The sequence below is a fragment of the Sardina pilchardus genome, chromosome 8, assembly GCF_963854185.1.
Source record: "Sardina pilchardus chromosome 8, fSarPil1.1, whole genome shotgun sequence".
NCBI classification, from domain to species: domain Eukaryota; kingdom Metazoa; phylum Chordata; class Actinopteri; order Clupeiformes; family Clupeidae; genus Sardina; species Sardina pilchardus.
In genome coordinates, this window is record NC_085001.1 from 17456463 (window position 1) to 17478051 (window position 21589).

The window sequence follows — 21589 nt, forward strand, 5'->3', positions numbered from 1 at the left end:
CCGCATTCATTTTTTTATGACATGCACCAATTAAGTCTTACTGAGAGCTACCACTTAAGTGTTTTTAGTTGTGCTTGTTTTTTTAAAGTATTTTTCTAACTTTATTTTTTTTTGGAGTTGACCATGTTTGCTTTCGGTGTTCACTAAAGACAAGACACCTACCACTTGTAACTTTAACTACTTCACATGTACTGCAACTACTACTAAAGCACCTGCTCTAATTCATGTGTCTGTACAGTACACTACATGGCTCCTGACACCAAGCCATCCACAAAAGCAAAGCCTTCCCAGAAGTTCAGCTGTTGAGCAGTAATCCCAGTGGCGTTGCCTGCCTCAGCCCCGACTTCCCCTCGGATACACCAGCTTCAAGGGATCGGCTCTTGGTGCAAGATGGCTGCTGCCGCCGTTGGGTGTGTTTAGCGTTGCGTTAGCGCTCACCAGTTTTCTTGTGCACCTCAGAGTGATTGTTGCTGCTCGCTGGTGCATTCGTAACGGGATTAAGGCTCCATAAACAAGCAGCAGTAGAAGAGAGTGGCGACACTGACCCCCGACACCCAAAACACTAGCAGTCGACCAGACTGAAGCCACATATGCTAACCGTCTCATTTGTAATGCCACAAACAAACAAAAGATGGTGCCTCGGTCATAAATCTCAAGTAGTACACTCTCTCTTTCTCACCCACTTTCTCTTTCTCTCTCTCCCACCCTTACATGTCCTCTTGGATTTTTGCAACTATAAATACATAATCTGTTTGGTGCGGTGGTCCTCTAGGTTAACCTATTTTATGTGACGGTCCTTCGTTTACAGTCTGCTATGCTAGAGGGAAACGATCACATGGATTAATCAATCTATTTTTAAATACATAACAAGGTCAAATAAATCCCCAATCAGACAACACAAGAGATTACATCAAGAGAACAAAAGAGCTGAAAGAGGGTGAAATAATTCTAACTATATTGGTTTCTACAAACCGGTCTCTCGGAAATTGATTTGGAGTCATAATGTAGTCCAAGTTTCAGATATTATCGTGAGAAGACAGAGAGAACAGCTGTCTGACAGGTGTCTGGATCAATCTTGACTGTCCCTTCAGGAGAGAGACCAAAACAGGGAACCAAACAGTTTTAAAACCAAGCTCCTCTACAAAGTCTCTACGAATCTGACACTTTTGGTAGAAGAACATGGTAGAAGAGCGCAAACTGGTATTTCAAGTAAGACAGCCATATCAAATAGATAATTGTAATATATCAGAACATCTTGCCCTTGTGGTAGAGTGGTGGTAAGCCCCTTAAAACCCCCCAAAAAACAAATACACCTGGCACTGGGTTCAAGCCTCTGGAATAAAAACCAACCAAAATATGTAAGGCTTTTTCAACATATTTTTATTTTTATTTTCCATTAGCATTTTGAAAAAAGAGACACAATTACAGTATGTTACAAGGTCATTTACAGAAATTTCTGTCATCAGTGTACAGAGCATCATGTACAACTCTTATGCACCTAAATGCTTTATATATGTGTATGTATGTTTATGTGGATATATATTTATGTGCTTTATATGCGTTTCTCAACTTCTGCATGTATGAGGTCTTGGTCTGATGGTGCTGTGCTAAAGGTATTAAGCTCTTCCAGTTAGGTCATAACTTACAGGCACAAACATCTGTTTGAGAAGGGCACATGTACAGGACAACCACGGATCTTGTGTCAGTACAAAGTTGTCTGGGGCAACAGATCCCTTTATAAGAGTAAAACAGTAGTAGACGTTTTTCCTGTGTGTGTGTGTGTGTGTGTGTGTGTGTGTGTGTGTGTGTGTGTTTGTGACAGAGAGAGAGTGCATGCGTTTGCAAGTGAGATTAAGTATGTGTGTAAGTGTGTGTGCACAGTGTGTGTGTGTGTGTGTGTGTGTGTGTGTGTGTGTGTGTGTGTATATGTGTGTGGCAGAGAAGGCCTGGAGACCCAACTGGTTTAGTAGGGAAGCACCACCCGGACCTGTTAGCACTTAGCTTTAGCCTTTAGCGTTAAGTTAGCTCCCAAGACCCCAGCAAGTGTGAGCGGAGCCTCATGACCCAAGCAGGCCTGGAGAGACCCGGTTAGCTCTGCTAGGCTGACTCTGAACCGACCCAACTGGCTTCTGTAGGTCTGAGTTAAAGCACTTCTGTTACACGCTAGTAGTGCAGGATTAGTATTTAATTTCCTTTTTTGTCATTATTGTTTTAATGCAACTTGTACAAACCATCTTTCCACCAATATCCCACTCAAACAAGATGTTTCTGAGAATGGCTGTCTTACTTAAAACAACATGGCAAGAGTATTGATAATAATCATAATGAAAAACAAATAAAAACAAAACATTAAAAAAAAAACAACTCAAAGGTTCTGAAATGCTGCGAAACAAATCAGAACTCATGAAGTCAGGAGATGAAAGAACGAAGGAAAACAAACAAACAAACAGACAAAAGAACAAATAAAATATGTGCATTACAAACACATAGAATCCAGCTGGAGGATTCTGTCTGGCTTCATGGCCAACTTACCTTTGGCAAACAGAAAGCTTGTATGAAGAGTGACAGTGAGAGTGAGAGACGGAGAGTGATCGAGTGAAGGTGAGTGTGAAAGAGCGAGACGCCCGCCTCTGTCCTCAACAGAGTTCAGCAGAACAAGGCGCTGCCCTGCGCTCAGTTTAGCTTGCGGTTAGTGATGGATGAGGTATATGAGTGGTTATGTCATCACCTTATTCACCAGTGGGGAGATCCAGCATTATGGGTAGGCTTCCCTCAAAAAAGAACAAGGAACCAGAGGGAAAAGCACCTAGAGGAACTAAAAAGGTATCTATGGCACACTCGGGATTAAAAAAAGTCAGCCAAAATCAGCCACAATCTCAAGAGCTATTAGCATGTGGAAGAAGAAAAAAAAGCATACATACATTATGCAGAGGTGATTTGCAACTGTTGAACTGTTCATATGATAAAACCATTGGTTTTGTACGTTCAAAAGGTTTAATAGATCAAGGACAAAGACTAAATGAAAAATGTCCATGGTGCTGGAACACTCCCCAGGCTAATATAAGATGTAGAAAAGTAAGAGAGAGAAGAGTCAGACAGAAAGGTCCCTATGGTACAACCTGCGGTTGCAGTTGTGAGATCTCAAGTCCTTTTCAGTTCTTTCAATACCCAGAGCGTCTCTCTCTATGGAACCCTTTGTATAGCCTATGCCCGCACTCCACAGAGCGACCTCCAGTTAGTGTGTAGCTCACACGTAAAATCCAGATATTTCAAGGAATAATAAAAATGCCTGCATCTAACAATTCTCCATCATCCCCTGACCTCTAGCTAAATGGAGCAACCCGATAGCTGGCAGCTAATATGCTCTTCACAGCTTTAAACGTTATGGAATTCACAAAATAAACAAAACACACGTAAACAAGGCAGCTAAACACACACGTCAAGGCATCAAAGAAGGCAGCCAGCATGTCATCTGTTTTCGACATAAAGTGGTGTGTCTCACCCAAGCCTGTGGAATCACCTGAAGAGATGTTTGAGTCGTACATCTTTCTTTAGAAATCTCCTGAAAGACCTACTGGTGTGTCCTTTTACAACGACAAACCAGGAAGAGATACATCTGCACGCAGACGGTAAACATGCCGTGATATCATTTTCTCTGCTTATTCACACGCGATGTATAGATTTGGCTGCTTCCGCTTGTCTCTCATTTCTAAGTGCTCCCCTTCTCTTGTAATGACATCTGATCAGCTTTCCCTGCAGCAGTCACATTGACCATTCACACAGCTATAGGCAGTGTAACACACGGACATGTCCGCTGGATTCTGTCACTCAGCCTCTCTCTCTCTCACACACACACACACACACACACTGGACTGCCCTTGAGACAGGGTCACCACTGAAGTGTGCGTGTCCCAAGATTGACAGGGAGCCACTCTGCCAGTACAGCAGTGGGGGCTGGACTGGATCAATGGTGGTCCCCCTCTGGCCCAGATATGGCTGTGTTCCGTCCCACATGGCAGATAACTAGACATCTCCAACAGTGCGGAGCATCCACAACCATGGAAAGGGTTCAGGGTCAAGGGTCAAGGGTCAAGGTTGACCCATCACATTTGCTCCTCTGGGGGTCATTTCAAGCCCCAACACCACTGGTCTTAACCAGTGGTTCAGAATAGGATGCATTCTGTTGCATGTCACCACATCAAACTGAATTTCTCAGTTAATCCACATTATCCGCAACACAACTCAATGTATTTCCACATTAAATCTATCTAAATTTATATGCATCTATCTATATTCATTTCGTCTTTTCTTCAAAGAGCATCATGTGAGACACACACCAACACACACACACACACACCAGCATAAAGTGCAATGGTCAACCAGCTTCAGCTGTGGTCAACCAGACTCCACTGTGCCTGCCTCAGCTTGGGCACTGAGGAAGCACAAGACAGGAAGAGGAAGAGGATGACGAGGAGGAAAAGAAGATGGCGGGCTGAGAGAGGAGAAGCCAGGACTCCCAGCTATCAGACCACAGAAGCAAAGCGACAGCCATGGTGTAGGAAATGGATGAAAACAAAACAATAAACAACGAAACAAACAAACAAATAAAAGCAAACACACACAATGGCAACATACACATAACCTTAAGTCCCTTGGCACTGAAAACCACAACATGTATATATGTATATATTTATATATATATAAAAACCTTTTCCAAACGCATCAAAAACACTACCTCACAGTTTGGCGTGGACTCGTGCAAAGATGCGAGTGACTTTCTAAAGCACATGGGCCATTTTGTGAGCTAGACTGACTGCAATAGACAGGCCCTATCCTACATGACGTACATCCCTATGGGCCCGGCGCTAAGGCTTGGTCTGCATGTGGAAGCCAACAGGACAAAGACACGTAACAAACAATGTCTAATTACATTCTCTATCAGAGTGGTCAGCAACTGGGGGCGATATGGGAACGAACACAAGTTCCTATCACATGTGTATCCTTCAGTGCGAAATTCATACTTCGCACACACGCACACGCACACGCGCACACACACACACACACACATGCACACAGACACTCGCACGCACACACACGGAATGTGCTGGCACTCATCAAAATTGTAAGCGTGTGTGTTATTTTGCAAGTTGAGACTCTTGACGTCGGAGATGAAATCACTGACTCTTTGTAAATCTGAATTCTCCTTCTTGTTTCCTTCTTTTCTTTTCTCTACACATTTGTTCAGTTCCAACCTCCCACCCGACCTCACCAAACCCAAACCCATCACTCCATGGGACACAGTGATTCTGGGAAGTGTGTGTGTCTGTGTGTGCGTGTGTGTGTGTGTGTGTTTGTGTGGCGGGGGTGGGGGTACCTCGCAGTAGAGTGGGGTAAGAGGGGGCAGAAATTAGGAGCATGGGGGTACTGGAGCAGGGTAGTGGAAGATACACCCCCACACACACACACATACATACATACACACACACACACACAGGTGTATTGAGTGGCAGGAAGAAGTGCTCTTGGGTGGCTGCTGTGGTTCTTCAGGGAGGGGTGGATTTGGGGGCTGGGGGGTTTTGTTGGGCCTCTAAAACTTGCCTGTGCTAGCCAGGAAGGGCACAGATCCGAAGGGGTCCTCTGGGAGGGGCTGGGATGGGGTGGGGGGCTGCGACTGGGGCTGCTGAGGCTGGCGTTCAGCGCCAGTCTCCGCACTAGTGGTTCTCTCCACTGGCTTCTCTGTGAGGGAGGGAGAGAATAAAACACACACACACAGAGACACACATAGAGACACGCACAGAGACACGCACAGAGACACGCACAGAGACACGCACAGAGACACGCACACAGAGAGCAAAGGTTAGAATGACTTGTTAAATTTCACTCTCCAGCGTTATGGCTGGAGCTTCAGTTGTTCACCAAACCCTGTTAATCTACCGTGAGATTCTCGTTAGGTTCTCAGCTAATATGATAAAGAGTCATCTCAAACCTACAAAAGTCTGTTCTGTCAAAATACGGACCTGTGTGCAATTAAATCAACAGCTGTGTGCATCTCATCTCAGGTACAGATGGACAAAAGAGTGGTGAGGGAGCTATTAAACGCATGGGCTGTTTGTTCCAACAGTGCCCTCTGCTGGAGATATACTGTAGTGTAGGCAACAAGTGGAAAAACCAGTTGTGGTAGTAGCGTGTGGTCAGTGTTTCTTTTGACACTAGACATTACAGACTGAAACCTAGTGGATAAAAGTGTCTATCTGAATGGGATTCAGCACAGATGATCTTGTGAATAGATCACATGAATTGTATACTTGCTAGGATCAGTTAACCAATAGCATAAACAAACTTTTAAACAGTGTATACTAACTCAGACGAGTGTCTTTAGAGCCAACTGGTAAAGGCATGCTATTCTACTCCTAGGTGAAATTAACATATATTCTGGAATAGACTGGACACTTGCTTGCTCTCAGGAGGTCGAACTCGCGGTCCAGCAGCTCCTCCTCTGTGAGCTTGGAAAAGTTGTCGTCTCCGAAAGGGTTCCAGCCGGACATGTCGGGGGGGTGGCTCACAGTCGGGGTGGTTGGGGACACCAGCACATCAGGACTCTGGGCCACTGGGTTTCTACTGCGCAAACAGAGAGAGAGAGACAGAGACAGAGACAGAGACAGAGAGAGAGAGAGAGAGAGAGAGAGAGAGAGAGAGAGAAGAGAGGGAGAGAGGGAGAGAGGGAGAGAGAGGGGGAGAGAGAGAGACACAGAGAGAGAGAGAGAGAGAGAGATGAGAGAGAGAGCGAGAGCGAGAGCAGAGAGAGAGAGAGAGAGAGAGAGAGAGAGAGAAAAAAACAAACAAACTTGAAAAACAAACTTGAAGTGGCTACTCAGCGATGATTCCATGATCCTCTTCCCACCCAGCCAGCCCTGTGCGTACACGGACATAAGCAGACTGCACCGGTGCTTGTATGTGGACAGTCAACAGAGATCCATATCAGCAACAGCCAATGGTTGGTATGCTACACATGCAGACATCAGATGATGGCAGAGCTAGACATGCACACATGTGAGGTGCAGGCGGACGGAAGGAGAATCTCTTTAGTGCCGCATGGACATTGAGCTGCCTCCTCTCAGTCAAACAGCCAACACTTATGTTGACACAGTGAGTATGAATGACTGTGTGTGGGTTGGATTGGAAGGCACGTAACAAGAAGATACATAGACATGACAGTGGAACAGCTAGCTCATTAATGTGCTTATTACTTACTTATTATGAATGAACAGCACAGGTGATGTGGGTGTGTGGGGCAGGTGCATGAGTGGGCGGAGGTTACAAGGTGACAGTGTTACCTGGGGTTAGTGTATGGAGGCTCCACAGGTGAGAGAGCGGTGTGGGTGGAGGCAGAGGGCGTGGCAGGGTGATAGGAGCCCAGGGGCGTCTGGAACTCCAGCGGAGAGGTGGCGAGATAGGGCAGCTGTTGATGATGCTGCTGATGCTGATGCTGCTGTTGTTGTTGATGCTGTTGCTGTTGTTGTTGTTGTTGTTGTTGTTGATGCTGGGCAAAGGCCTGTTGATACTGCTGCATCTGTTCATTGAGGGCAATGGAGTAGGACCGTCGTTAGCAACACATGCTAAAGGGATAACCTCTACCACGTCAACACATCCCGTGTGGATTAGGCCATTAGGTCAATATGCTAATGATAGCATACCCACAAATAAGGTGGGGAGGATAGCTGCACATGCTATGGCTAATCCATCGACAGAAAAGGTCAAACGTACGTGCAAGACCTATTGCAGTTTGCAGCACTTACTATGGGGAAAACATAGAGCGATGAATGCTAAACGTAACTCTGAATTCAACAGTAAAAAAAAAATGGCAGGCGGAAGTATTCTGGCTGCCAAATGGCTTTCAACTACATCCAAGTTATCTTAATGACTTGGCTTTACAGCAATCCATACGGTTGAATAATTAGAGATGCGGAGGAAGCTTCACATGTCTGCTCTTAATGGACGGAAAGTTACGGGAACAAGTCAGCGCACTGACTGCAACCACTTTGGCAGCTTAGCAGCTTGTTAACTTCTCGGAGGCGTAGAGGTGCCCACTTCCTGTTTCTCTGGCCGCTTTACTCCTCCGCCGGTCGGTTGAGGTGGGTCAGCGCCCATCCCTGGATCGGGACCGTCGTTCGGAAACCCCGACGGCGACCGGGAGGGGAAAACGGCGGAGGAGTCACGGTGGCGAGCTGGCCCCTCCGGAACCCTCGGCGTCGCAGTAATTGCTTCATATGTCGCAATTTAACACAGAGTCGCTCGATTTCACCCTCCACCCCCACACACCCTCCAAACCCCCCCCCCCCCACACACACCCCACCTCCACGCCGATCCCCTAGGGGCCCAGCCCGCCCGCAGCAGATTGCCTCGCCATGAAACAGATGGTCGCCATTCGCTGGAAAACAAGCTAAAAACAGCGCCTGCCACAGCGCAGAGTGTATCTAGCCTCCCTCTCACTTTTAGAGAGAGAGAGAGAGAGAGAGAGAGAGAGAGAAAAGAGAGAAAGAGATTGTACAGAAAGTGGTCCAGAGAGAGGAGAATGAGGGAGAGACAGGAGGAAATGGAGACGGAGAGAGAGAGTGAGAGAGAGAGAGAGATGAGGGAGAGTGTAAGAGGGCGACATGGCAAAACACAGAAAGAGAGTGAGGAAACGAGAGAGTGAGTGAAAGAGAGATGCGATGAAGAAAGAGGGAGGGAGAGAGAAGTGGTGAAAGAGGAACGGTGAGAGGAAGAGCATGCACAAAGGTTTCAGAGCAGCTTCCAGAGCGACAGGACCTGGCGGCTCAGTCTGGGCTTCTACGTCGCCAGGCTCTTGGCAAAGGCACACGAGCGAGAGTGTGAGTGTGAGTGTGAGTGTGAGGCCAATCCTCCATTAGGGCTCCAGGGCTTCCAACCAAGAAACGCTTAGTGTGGCAAAGAGAAAGGGCTGTTTGGAGGAGCACTCACAAGCACTTTCACTTAGAGTAGGTTGCATGTACAGTAGGTAGTGTGTGTGTATGTGTGTGTGTGTGTGTGTGTGTGTGGTGTGCATGTGTCTGTGTGTGTGTGTGTGTGTGTGTGTTCTAACACTTCTAAGACACCTGCAAACAGAGAAGGGTTCTGAAAATATTTGCAAAGTAACCTCTTGTAGGAGAGTCTAGGGGCATCCCCCCAGAAGAAAATTTGGGGATTTTGACATGTAAATAAAGCATTCTGGTGTACTCCGAGAACTAAATTGCCAAACCAATGGTTGAAGACGTGAAATTGCTTTTCTTTACATGATATTTAACTAGATTTTCATTGTGTCAATCTGTAGTTCCATTGCTTCTAGGCATAATTCTAATTGCAGATGGCTAGCCATATCTGATGTTCAGCCACGTCAAAGCGGCTTGCCACGGATGCACACACACACTGCCAGGTCATGGACCAACGGCAAGTAGCCTAGTCGAACGTTCCTTGAGTTTATCCAGTGTGTTCCCAAAAGCTCAATTCAATTTGATGTGTCTCCCCTTAACACGCAATAGGTTTTGTTACTTACACCAGTGCTGGAGTGGACCTCCCTCTCCCTAGGTGTGAGGTGAGGTCCATCGTAAGTCATGTTAAAATGCTTTTCTCATTTAAATGGCGGGAATTTAAATAAGTATATAGTGAAAGTATAAGCCGAGCAGAGTTACATACGCGACCGATTACACACATTTAAATTCACTGAAACAGTAGTCCAGTAGCAGTGATAATGTAGCTTAATTATTTAGTCCCCGAGCACACACGGAACCGGATTTGTAGAGGATCATGAAGAGAACCGGCAACTGGAGAGAATGGCCAGTATGCAGGAAAAAGTGCATGCATGCTCAAGAGTAAAATGTTGACATACCGGCCCACTTCGAGCACTGGTAGGTCTAAGGTCTCATCTGAAATGAAGCTTGAATGTTATTTCTCATTGTTGTAAGTCACTTGGAATTAGAGTGTCTTCTAAATAAATAATGTGTGTGTGTGTGTGTGTGTGTGTGTGTGTGTGTGTGTGTGTGTGTGTGTGTGTGTGTGTGTGTGTGTGTGTGTGTGTGTGTGTGTGTGTGTGCTCACCAGGGCTGCGTAGTGAGCCTGAGCCTGCTGCTGATACACTGCTGCTGGCTGCATCATCATCTGCTGCTGGAGCATGTGCTGCTGCAAGGCCTGCTGGTACTACAGAGAGATAGAGGGAGAGAGAGAAAGAGAGAAGGATAGAGGGAGAAAGAGAGAGACGAAAAATAGAGAAAGCAAATGAAAGAATGAAACAGAGACGGGGGTTGAGATACATTGAATGGGGGGGGTGGAGATGTGTGGAAAAACAGGGAGAAAAGCAGAGAGCAAAGCAGAGAGCAGGAAGAGAGGGAGATGGGGGTAGAGGAGAGAGAGAGAGAGAGAGAGAGAGAGAGGATAAAGGAGAGAGACAGGGTACATTTTAATGTCAGTGTCAATCTAGCCCTCCATGCAAACACACTCCAGTGGCAGATACTGAACGGTGTTGTTGCATAGTGCAATGCACATGACAGAGCTGTATGCGTGTGAATGGAAGCCTGCATTCATGAGTGCAGACACACACACTAGTGCCCTAACACACACAGTGACACAGCGCCCTCTGCTGACAAAATTCTGCCACTCAGTGCCTTCTCCATTGACCGTGGAGACAGATAGATAGTTCCGAACTCTCCCCTCATACAAACCGTATAAAAACAATTCACAGATGCCAGCTACGTCACTTTCAGGAGAACGCAGCCATATTTCTGACCAATCTCAAATATTGTGGAAGTGACCACAATGTGTTTGAATGAGAGGGAATGAGTGTATTTCTTACCCTCAACTTAATTTTGTCTCTTAATGTCTGGCCCTCCCCTGCCACAGCTAACTCTCTTGTCATCTACAGCCTAGGCTATTTTATTCACAAAATCCTTCCCCACAGGCTACAGTGGGAATAGCTGCTTCAATGCTTAGGGTACCACCAGTAGGATACGTTGTAGCTAGATGGGTAAAGAACGCAAAAATATGGCACCAGGCGACTAAAGTATTTATTTGATCACCGCAAATAAGTAATTCTATTACAGCCAACAGCACGTAATATCCCAGATGTACTGCACTGATTTGCTCGAGTCGTGTCTTTTCCCTTTGCTGTACTCGTGCAGCATAGCCATGCCCGTAGGAGATGAACGCTGTGGGCAGCGACCGTGGGAAGGAATCGGTCGGCACGAGGGTGGGGCACAGCTGCAGTGGCATCATGTGACACGGACAAATAGAAATTAGGGATCAAAATGATGAAAATATATTTTCAAAAGATTTGTTTTATCCACATGTGATAAAAGTTCCAGAATTTGTGGTGACGAAAAACAGGAGGAGGAGGAGGAGGAGGGAGGAGGAGGAGGAGGAGGAGGAGAAGGAAGAGGAGGAGGATGATGATACCTGGAGGTATTGGAGCTGTTGAGGTGTGGGTGACTGCTGCTGTTGCTGCTGCTGTTGCTGCTGCGGGTGGATACCATGCTGCTGCTGCTGCTGCTGGATGTGTGTGTGCTGGGCAAGGTGTGTGTGCTGCTGTGTGTGCTGGGGCAGGTGGTGCGTGTGTGTGTGTGTCTGCTGTGTGTGCGGGTGTGTTTGGGGGTGTGTGTGGAGCTGCTGCTGCAGGCGCAGGTCTCCCGGCTGGAGCTGCTGAAGGACGCGGTTGGGCTGAGCCGTGCTGCTGCTGCCCGGGAGCGCCACCGAGGGCTGACCGTTACCGGCGGCTGGACACACACACACACACACACACACACACACACGTTATAAACCAACATAAACACATACATACACACACATCTTCATTACAACAAAAACAATCGCCACATACATGCACCAAATACACCCACCCACACACATACTGTACACACAGTTAAAAACCAACATACAGTAAACACACCTTTGTTACAAAACACACACACACACACATAAATTATAAACCCCAAAGCGTCCATTTCCCCCCATATTAAACAGCCTCTCTCCTAAAGGCACCCCAACAGTGTCAAGGGTCAGGGGTCACTTGCGTGTCCAGGCCCGCCCGACCTGCGTACCTTTCTGGCCGTTGCTGATGGGGGCGGCGGGGACGCCCATCTTGACGGGGGTGGCGGAGGAGTTGTGCAGGGGCAGCACGCCGCTGGAGGCCGCCTTGGGCCGCTGCCTCGGGGCGATGGACGTCTCCGTGGGGCCCACGGCGTCCGTGATCCTGGAGGGGGGGGGGGGGGGGGGGGGGGGCAGAAAATAGTCTCTTTATTGAATCACACAAACTGTAATTACCTGCAATGTAACAAAGGGACAGAGCAGGCCCCTATTAAAACACAGAAGAATCACAGAAGATAAGACAGGTTGTTATAACGTGGTTATTACACAGCACACAGATCCCATGCTAGGCCTACACTGCAGCAGGTTCTACAGTAGAAATGATCTGGCCCAGGTGAACGTTGGACTCCGACTGGCCCCCTTCTAAAGGTTCCCTTTGTTTACTCTTTGGGCTTTATGGTCCAAATCCATAACCAGCATATAATTGCGCATGACTGAAATGCACGGGATTAAAATCTGACTTTCCTACTACAGTATGTCAGGTGATAGAAACAAGCTGATTATGTATCTTGTAATATGTCTCTTAACAACGGTAACTTGACAAAGCCTAAGATTCCTTTATTTTTTGCATTTACATGACAAGGATGTTGGAAACAGTTTTGAGTGAGTGCTTGCGTGTGTGTGTGTGTGTGTGTGTGTCTGGGGGTGTCAGTGTTACCTGGCTTTCGTCATGTTCTTCTTGGCTGCGATCTCACTGGCAGTCAGGGGCTCTGGGAGAGAGGTGGGGAGGGGCGAGCTCTGCGCACACACACACACACACACACAGAGAGAGAGACATATTCAAACAAGCATACATGTTTTTATAGTACATTACCTGTCCCTAAATAACACAGTTGAAAATACAAGTAGCAACATCACAAAGTACCGCTCATTGCACATGTGATTATTCCCAAACAGGGTAGATGAAACATGCATGTGTCCAGTAATAATCTACCCCTGAGTTACTCATCATGTCCTTCTACCACAAGCACACACAGGCTCCTCTACCAGTGAGTGTGTCAGCGTGTTATTCTGAGGTCAGCATCCTTGCTGCGGAGCACTGACAGTCCTGTGGCTGACAGTACACATACAGGATGTGAGGTAAACTGTGCTGTACTGGATGTCTCCATACTGTTTGTGGACTCCTCTGCCAAACCTGACTGAACTTGGTACTCAAGCTTTTATACAGTGCGTCTGTGTGTGTGTCTGTGGACTCACAAAGAGATTTGGCACGGGACAGTCCTTCCCTGCCAGCTTGAAGGCAAAGTAGGAGACCTGATAGATGTCTGGCCTCTTCTCCTGGTCAGGCTCGAGCATATATCCTGGTAAACACACACACACACACACAGTTATTTAATGCTACTGATAGAATAGAAAACAAAACTGTAAATCCATGATAAAGCACAATCCATTGTACTATCCATTACGCTTTCCTCACACAAAGTAAGGTCTGCACTCTCGGTCTAATTAAATAAGATTATAATAGAGTGATGGTCAACAGAGATCCCCCCCCCCGCCCTCTCTCGCTCACACATGGTCACTTAGCTCCCTGATCCTGTTTAACAATGATGAACAGGGACACAGTGCGCTTGCCTGGCCTTAAGTAGGCCAGCCATTTAAACTGGGTCAGAAACCCTTTTCCAAAAGCAGAGTACTAGAGCAGCTGTCGAACGCATTACGTAACACGTTGTAATAGAAATGCTGCAATTTGACCATGTCGCCAGCAGAGGGAGCTGTCGCCATACTAAACACAGCACATACAGGCCTGAACATTCATAAGACCATAAAAGAAGTCATGAATCATCATTCACAAAATAACAGAGTGTGAACCATCTCTTGTGTGAGGTGGGTGAGACTGTAGGAGAGGCACAGGAGAACCATGTCTGTACTCACGGATCAAACAGTGCAATTTTAAGGAGTATTTGGAACTATCGGGAACAGAGAAGGTTCCGTCACATATGGCAACTTGACTCTCCCCAAATGGAAGCGTGAAGAAACACAGCTTGTACAACAAGCATCCGAGCGCCTGCGGGCAGACACACACACACAAAAAAACAACATGCAAAACAATGACATTACTATTCACAGTGGTTATGCCTAAATAACTACATGCAAAAACAAAAGGACCCACAGGGTCTAACAAGATAAAAGTGAGCTTAGTACAGTTCATATAGGCTTGGGTCAGGGTCAGTTTCCCGTACATGGATTAAGCCTGGTCCTTGATTTTAAAAAAGCTTTATTTTTTGGGGGGTTATTAAATCTCCACTGGAGTTCTCTTCTAGTCCAAGACCAGGCTCCAAATCCAGGAAACTGGCCGTAAGTGTGTCATAATTCATTTACTGGGAATAGAACACGGTCACACTGACAGATATTGCCGTGTTGTACTGGCACCTATGGGTATGGAAAACCACTAAAAGCATATGCACGCGCACACTCACTCATTCAGTCACACTCACTCTCTCTCTCTCACACACACACACACACACACACACACACACACACACACACACTCCTTATCTGTAGCGCTGGGATGGAGGAGGGCGGCTGGCTTCCTCCTCCGTCTGTTAAATCTATCAGCAGCTGTTTCCACTGCAGAAGCTCCAGTGGCACTGGCAGCGAGTGTACAACCATCGACATGAACAGTGTGCACACATACTGTACACACAAGTCGCGCATACACACACACACACACAGACACACAAAGAACAGCAGCAGAAAATAAGCAGAAAAACAGTCATACTGAAACTCTGGGACATTCCACATCAACTCAAAGGCAGAAAATAACACTGAACACCAGAAACACACACACACACACACACACTAAGGAGAAGAGTTTCAAGGTGCTAAAGAGCACCAGTTGCTTGGGGCATTGTTTGCCTGGGGGCATCAAAGCAGACAGGCTAGCACACCCAAACATCAGGGAGAAAATGTGTGTGTGTGTGTGTGTGTGTTGCAGAGACCCAATTCCTGCCTTTAAAGCCAAGGGCAATGCAGGAGGTGAGTTTTTCCTTCCCATTCTCCATCTCAGAGCTTCTCTGCTTCTATGGTGCATTGCTTTGTTTGAGCGCTAAGTTTGTGCCTGTGCCTGAGTGTTAGAGTGTGTGTGTGAGTGTTAGAGTGTGTGTGTGTTAGTGTGTGAGTGTTAGTGTGTGAGTGTTAGTGTGTGAGTGTGAGTGTGTGTGTGTGATAATGGCGCAGCGTCAGTGCAGATGCCACAGGCCGCGTCCCTAATGGATGCTTGGCAAACGGCTGAAAGTAGTGCACCCGTTGCGGAGCCCCTCGTCTGAGGACCCTTAAGACACAAGGCGAGCCGCATCATCGTGCTTAAAACACCTCGGTGCCGTTCAGCAGGGACAGGAACGAGCCGAGCAGCCACAAGGCAAAAACCTAGTTAAGTTCCGCTACAAGAACTTCAAAGGGACATTATGCAACATTTTCACTTTTATGAGGCGAATTTGTCGGTAAACGAACTGACATAGCAGTACAGCATAGACTTAGCGAGTTGCTACAGAGGACACCAGCTTCCACGAACCGGCGGCTCGACAAATCTTGCGAGAATCGTGAAACACCACCTTGTCAGTATATGAAGTGTTTGCCTGTTGTTAATGCTTCACCTCCACAACATAAGTGTTTGCATTGTGCACAGGGGGGATAAGTCACAAGAAGTTTGCCATGTAACTCGTGTTTTTGAGTTCGGTCTATACAGTGAGAGAATGTCATTACAGTTGTGGTGTCTGGGGTTGAACACTTTCTGTCCTGCCTAAACCATGTACTGTTCTGTGAGAACTACTGAAAGATACTCTACTTTAAGCAAAGTTCTTAAGCAGCCATCTTGACCGCTAGGACCCCTTCAGTGCTACTCGCTTCGTTCTCTATGCTGGGTTGTGGGAGTCAGTCCACCCATGGCAGTGTGACAGTGAGGCTTTTTGGGTGTGGACAGTGGCTTTCCAGCACCATCTACCCGCTGCCCTGAGGCAACAGGGAGGTCTCTGCAGGAGTGGCGAGCTCCCCTCCTGTTCCACGAGACTGTGGGCGGAGGTGGCGAAAGCGAGTGGAGTGTGAGCTCCATATCTACCTCGTGTTCTCTTGCACCGTTTACCCATAAACCAGTTCTGTCTGCACACCACCACCACCACCATTACCACCACCGCCCGAGCAAGCTTAAACCGGCTCGGCAGCATAACTGTGGACACACAAACACACACACGGAAGTGCAGACACACAAACACATACAGTACAGACAGACACACACACACACAGACAGACCCAAACACTCAAACAAGGACATACGCACGCACGCATGCACGCGCACACACACACACACAAACAAGGTCATGCCCACAACACAGAAACAAGCACAAGGATACACTCACACATTAACTTAACCCTATGAGCCCGACGGACGCAAAGTGCGTCAAAAAACGCACACATTTTCTTTGTTACATTGCTCCGCTATTATTAGGCACAGCGAGATGAGACTTATATTGCAGGAAAGAGCAGAACCGGGGCTTTCCAACGATACTAGACACTTGTCTGTACGATCAAGTATGAAAATAAAATAAAATCATGAAGTTAAATCAAAGTATATCATATTTACAGTCTATATTGCTCTGCGTTCACCGGCGCATCCAGAGCTCTCGCTTGAATTACTCGCTGACCACGCATCGCACAGACATGACACGCATATCAAATGAAAGAGGAAAAGCAGAGCTTTGCATTGATACCAAATACATCGATCATTTCGTATTATAAAATCAGTCGAAGTTACAAACAAATAATAATGTCATATAACTTTGGCTACCTTGATTCTCGTTTGATTTCCTCGTGAAATCGCGATCAAAAAGATATGGCACGCATGGCAGATGAAAGAGGAGAGCTAGAGCTATCCACAGATACCAAATACAACCTTCTAGGCCATAAAACAGACGAAGTGACAGCAAAATAATAACTTCATTTAGCTCCACTTACCTCGTGTTTTTCTGTGGCATAATAGCATGTTCATAATCCAATGTTATCATGTGTTTCTCTATGGCAAGTCACGTTCATAACACGGTTTTGAGATCCTAGCAAACTCCTGTATGGTATCCAATTCAAGACTCATATTGCATCCAAATTTGTTTGACAAATAAAAACTTTTTGCCTTTACTTTGTTCATTGCAATGCAGTAAAACAAATATTATAGAGAATCATCATCTGTGCACGTCATGTGTGCTACCGCAAACAAGTCATGTCAGATCAGCTAGTGTCACAAATATGGAGTGCAAAAAGTGCCAAAAAGTCATTTTTTCATCACTAAATAAAAATTGTCATTTATTTCTGGAAGGCACACACCACATATTTCTGTAAATTGCTCAGCCCCAAAGTATACCTCCACCATGGTTCTTATATTGCCATTTTCAGGACAGTCAGGCCTACACAACCATGTAAGTTTCATCGAGATGTGAGCTTGCTGTGGTGAGATACACGTCAAAATGTAAGAATTTGTATAGTACGCTTTTCACATTTGTATTATTTAAAAATCTAAATCAAATCAATGCAAGTATTTATACATGATATTGTGGCAGATCTGGATAGCCTAGACTGTGCTGAAAAAAACAATATGTAGCATGTGTGAATAGCACTTACAATGACCAGGATAAATGCTTCTAACTAGAGGTAGTGAAAATGCCCTTAAAACAGCTTAGGGCTCATAGGGTTAACAATTGCACACACACACACACACACACACACACACACACACACACACACACACACACACACACACACACACACACACACACACACACACACACACACACACACACACACACACACACACACACACACACACACACACACACACACACACACACACAGACACACACACACACACACACACACACACAGCTTACCCATATATCAGCCTTAGTGGTGATAGGTTTCCCAGCATACAGGTTAACCATCTCTGGGGCTCGATATGACAGCGTTGTGTACCTGGGACAGAGAGGGAAACAAAAGAGAGTGGGAGAGATAGAGAGAAAAAGAAAGAAAGAAAGAAAGAGAAAGAGAGAAGGAAAAAGATAACTTTACTTAAAGGGCATTTTAAAAGGTCGTAAAAGGAATGAAGAACAGGACTGGGAGCGATCATGGCCCATCAAAGTGAGAAAGCAAAGGCCAGACATGCAAGACACACAGGTTCAAAGGCCTTCTACAGCGTCCCTGCTCGCTCTTTCTCTGTGTGTGTGTGTGTGTGTGTGTGTGTGTGTGTTCGGGTGAGGGAATTATGCAATCCCAGCCGTTGAGTACAGCTGCAAAACATGTTACTGAGTCTGCAGTTCAGTGTTGAGACATGGGTGCTGACTAATGGTGACTAACTCTCCACAGACACACACACACACACACACACATACACATACACATACACACAGTAATTGGCACAGGCCAGAAGCAGTTTCCCAAATCACATGCGCATGACTATGTACATCTGAAAACAAATGTGTGCACTGAAGTGTGCTTGTTTTTGTATGTTAAGGAGACAGACACACACAGGCATACAATTAAGTAAATGCACTCACACACCCGACACAAAATCCCTCCAACATCAATTAACAGACTCACAAACACACACACACGAACACACACACACATTAATTAACCAACATACACACTTGTGGGTCTAGGGTCAGCCTGCTTAACCTACTTGGACCGTTGCACAACAGGAGTCAAGCGGCGCATCAGCCAGTAAGGGGAGTGTGAAGAGTGGATCTCTGCGGCTCAGTTTGATCAACGGGGATTAACGGCGGACTGGGTTTACGCCGCCTTGGCTCGGCCAGTGGGGGAGAGAGTGAGCAGCTGGCTATTATGGGGTGCGCGAGAGATCCTCGATGGGATCGCGGTGGAGATGGGAACGCGGTGGAGAGCAATTGAGGTGATGGAAAAAGGCCTCGGCACTGGGATTTGGATTCTGTCCATGCTGACATGGTGCTGGGTCGGCGTGTGCACTGGTTGTTTAGAAATATAGCTAATGGCGTCACTGTAGCCGCCTTAAAAGCATCTAAACAAGACTACGGACTCGTAAATGACAAACATGCAATAAACATTTCAAATCCAAAAGTGAAGTGTTAATAGCATACCGATGTCAACTGCGTTTTTCCACGAACATGACGCAACAAGCATGTGTTTGTTTATTGTTGCTGGAATAGGGTATAAATAGGTCCAAAATACTTTTTCCCCCCAACTTACAGAGCTAGGAGGAATCGGAGCTTTGAGGAATACCTTTGAAGGACAGGTGAAATGGAGGGATGTGGAAAGGGACAGCAAACAGGAGGAGTCTCACCTCTTGATCTCGTCCTCCACTGCAGTCACCCCGTCCTTCTGCGGCAGCAAAACTTTGTGTGTGGAGCTGCCAAAGTCACACAGCACGTAGTTGCCATGATCATTCAGCAGGATGTTCTCAACCTGGCACACAGACAATTGCACAGGACAGGAAACAAAACAAGATCGTGTTTACTCCCTACATCTCCTCAATTTCTCAGAATGCTGCATCATCCTTCAGAGATAGAAAAGTGAGATAGCGTGTGAGATAACACCCGACAACCGTGAGATTAGTTTCATACCAGAACGCAGTATGCTAAGGACAACCTTTACGCACTAAATGAGGGATGACTGCACTGCAGAGTGCGATTATTAAAAACACCTCCACCTAAAAACTTCCACGGAACACAGAAGACGGAACTCGGAACTCATTTGTGGGAAAGGTACGTTTATTTTGCCATCTACCCCAGAGTTAGACAACTGGATACATCCGCTGAAGCTGCTGCTGTTGTCAGATGTGGGTCAACCTAGTGCCAACACCTGTACAAGTGCTGCTGGTGCTGAAAACCACAACAAAATAAAAAAGGCAGACATCCGGCAGCCATGTGTGCAAGAGCAACCTTTGACCGAGCAGATCTAGAACAGCTGAAGCTGTGGCCACATCCCTCTGATCAGCTGTTTTCTTGTGTTTTTAAAACTCCAATAAAATCATCAGAACGCCCACCCAGGTTCCCCCCGTTCCACCTGGAACCATTTATTCAAGCATAGTTCTATCTTTGTTGACTACCCTCAATGGCGGAATAATTAAGGGGGGGGACCCCTTATTCTGCCTCAGTCTGTTTAAAAACGGCAGGCATGCAGCGATAGCGTAATAGTTACGGGGGGAAAAACAGCGTAAAAATGCAGACGGAGTCGGAAAGAGGGAGAGAATCAAGTGATAATGGAGACAGAAAGCCAATCACCAGCCAGCCAGACACACATAAATAGACATTTGAGTTAGGGGGAAAGAGAGAGGGGAAACAGAAGGCGTGGGGAGAGAAGGAATGACAAAGATCCCAGCTGTCGCACTGTTCTCCGCCTTCTCCCTCTCAACACTTAACGGTCTGGTGGATGTGCTTGTGTGTGTGTGTGCGTGCGTGTGTGCGTGCGTGTGTGTGTGAGAGAGACTAAGAGAAAGTTAGAGAGTCTGAAAAGCCTGGAGAAACACACACACATTTTGGGGGAAAGCTCTGGGCTACGTCTGGTCTGATGCAACTCTACTGCAGGGGTAGGGGTAACCTACATCTGTGTAACCTACACAGATGGGAAGGGGAAGCGACTGAACAATTCTGTGTGTGTGTTAGTGTGTGTGTGTGTAAGAGATCATACGATCCATATGTTGAAGGCTTGTTCTCTGTGAGTGTGTGTACAAAAGGAAGAGTGCAAAAGGCCTCTCAGATCTGGATGTACTCCATGAGCGTGTGGACATGCATGTGTACCTGCTTGAGTGCGTGTGAGTGTGTGAGAGTGAGAGAGCAAAGAGTGCCTCCCAACCAGGATGAGTGTAGTTAGTGTAGTGTAGTGTAGTGTAGCGTAGCGTAGTAGTGTAGTGTAGTGTAGTGTAGTGTAGTGTAGTGTAGTGTAGTGTAGTGTAGTGTAGTGTAGTGTGTGATGAGGTCACCCTTAGGGTGTGAGAGTGAGGGCTCGGCTCGGGCACCTTGAGGTCGCGGTGGATGACGGGCGTCTTGCACTGATGCAGGCGGGCGACGGCCTCGCACGTGTCACAGAAGATGTGCAGCACCTCGGCCTCCGTGAAGCCCACGTGCAGTCGCTCGTTCATCTGCTTGACCACCTGACCCGCTGCAAGGACAACCGCACACAGACGCCATGGCAACGCAACAGTATCAGTATGTCAGTCAAAAATCAATGCCATGGTAACGTTGTGTCACAACGCAACACAAAGCTATGTCTTGTCATATAGGGGTGGATTCCAGTATGTACTGATTAAGCCTCATCTTAAACTGAAAGAGAAACTTAAATGGAATCCACTGAAAAAAAGATTTTAGTTTAGGCTTAACCCATGCGTGGGAAAACAGGCCCATATTGGTCACAATAACGTCAGAGCAAAGTCACAGCATGGTAACAGAACACACACAATACCAGAAGGTCACCACAAGATCAGGGGAAAAAAGCAGAACATGGTGATAAA

At 46.6% G+C, this 21589-nt stretch overlaps 1 protein-coding gene across 3 annotated transcripts in view; it reads right to left on the minus strand.

The window, feature by feature from the left end:
• bmp2k (BMP2 inducible kinase) overlaps positions 1-21589 on the minus strand; it is a 60691-nt gene that overhangs the window by 7712 nt on the left and 31390 nt on the right. The window contains exons 4-15 of one of the 3 annotated variants that reach the window (XM_062543023.1): positions 21098-21240; positions 19424-19545; positions 18000-18081; positions 14002-14134; positions 13327-13430; positions 12788-12867; positions 12084-12235; positions 11443-11759; positions 10093-10191; positions 7335-7570; positions 6455-6615; positions 5599-5736 (exon numbers count right to left, since the gene is read on the minus strand). In XM_062543023.1, the coding sequence (XP_062399007.1) occupies positions 5599-5736; positions 6455-6615; positions 7335-7570; positions 10093-10191; positions 11443-11759; positions 12084-12235; positions 12788-12867; positions 13327-13430; positions 14002-14134; positions 18000-18081; positions 19424-19545; positions 21098-21240 (1767 nt within the window). Of the gene's footprint in view, positions 1-1359; positions 5737-6454; positions 6619-7334; positions 7571-10092; positions 10192-11442; positions 11760-12083; positions 12236-12787; positions 12868-13326; positions 13431-14001; positions 14135-17999; positions 18082-19423; positions 19546-21097; positions 21241-21589 lie in introns of those variants that run through there. The other 2 variants (XM_062543022.1, XM_062543024.1) reach the window with 2 other exon arrangements.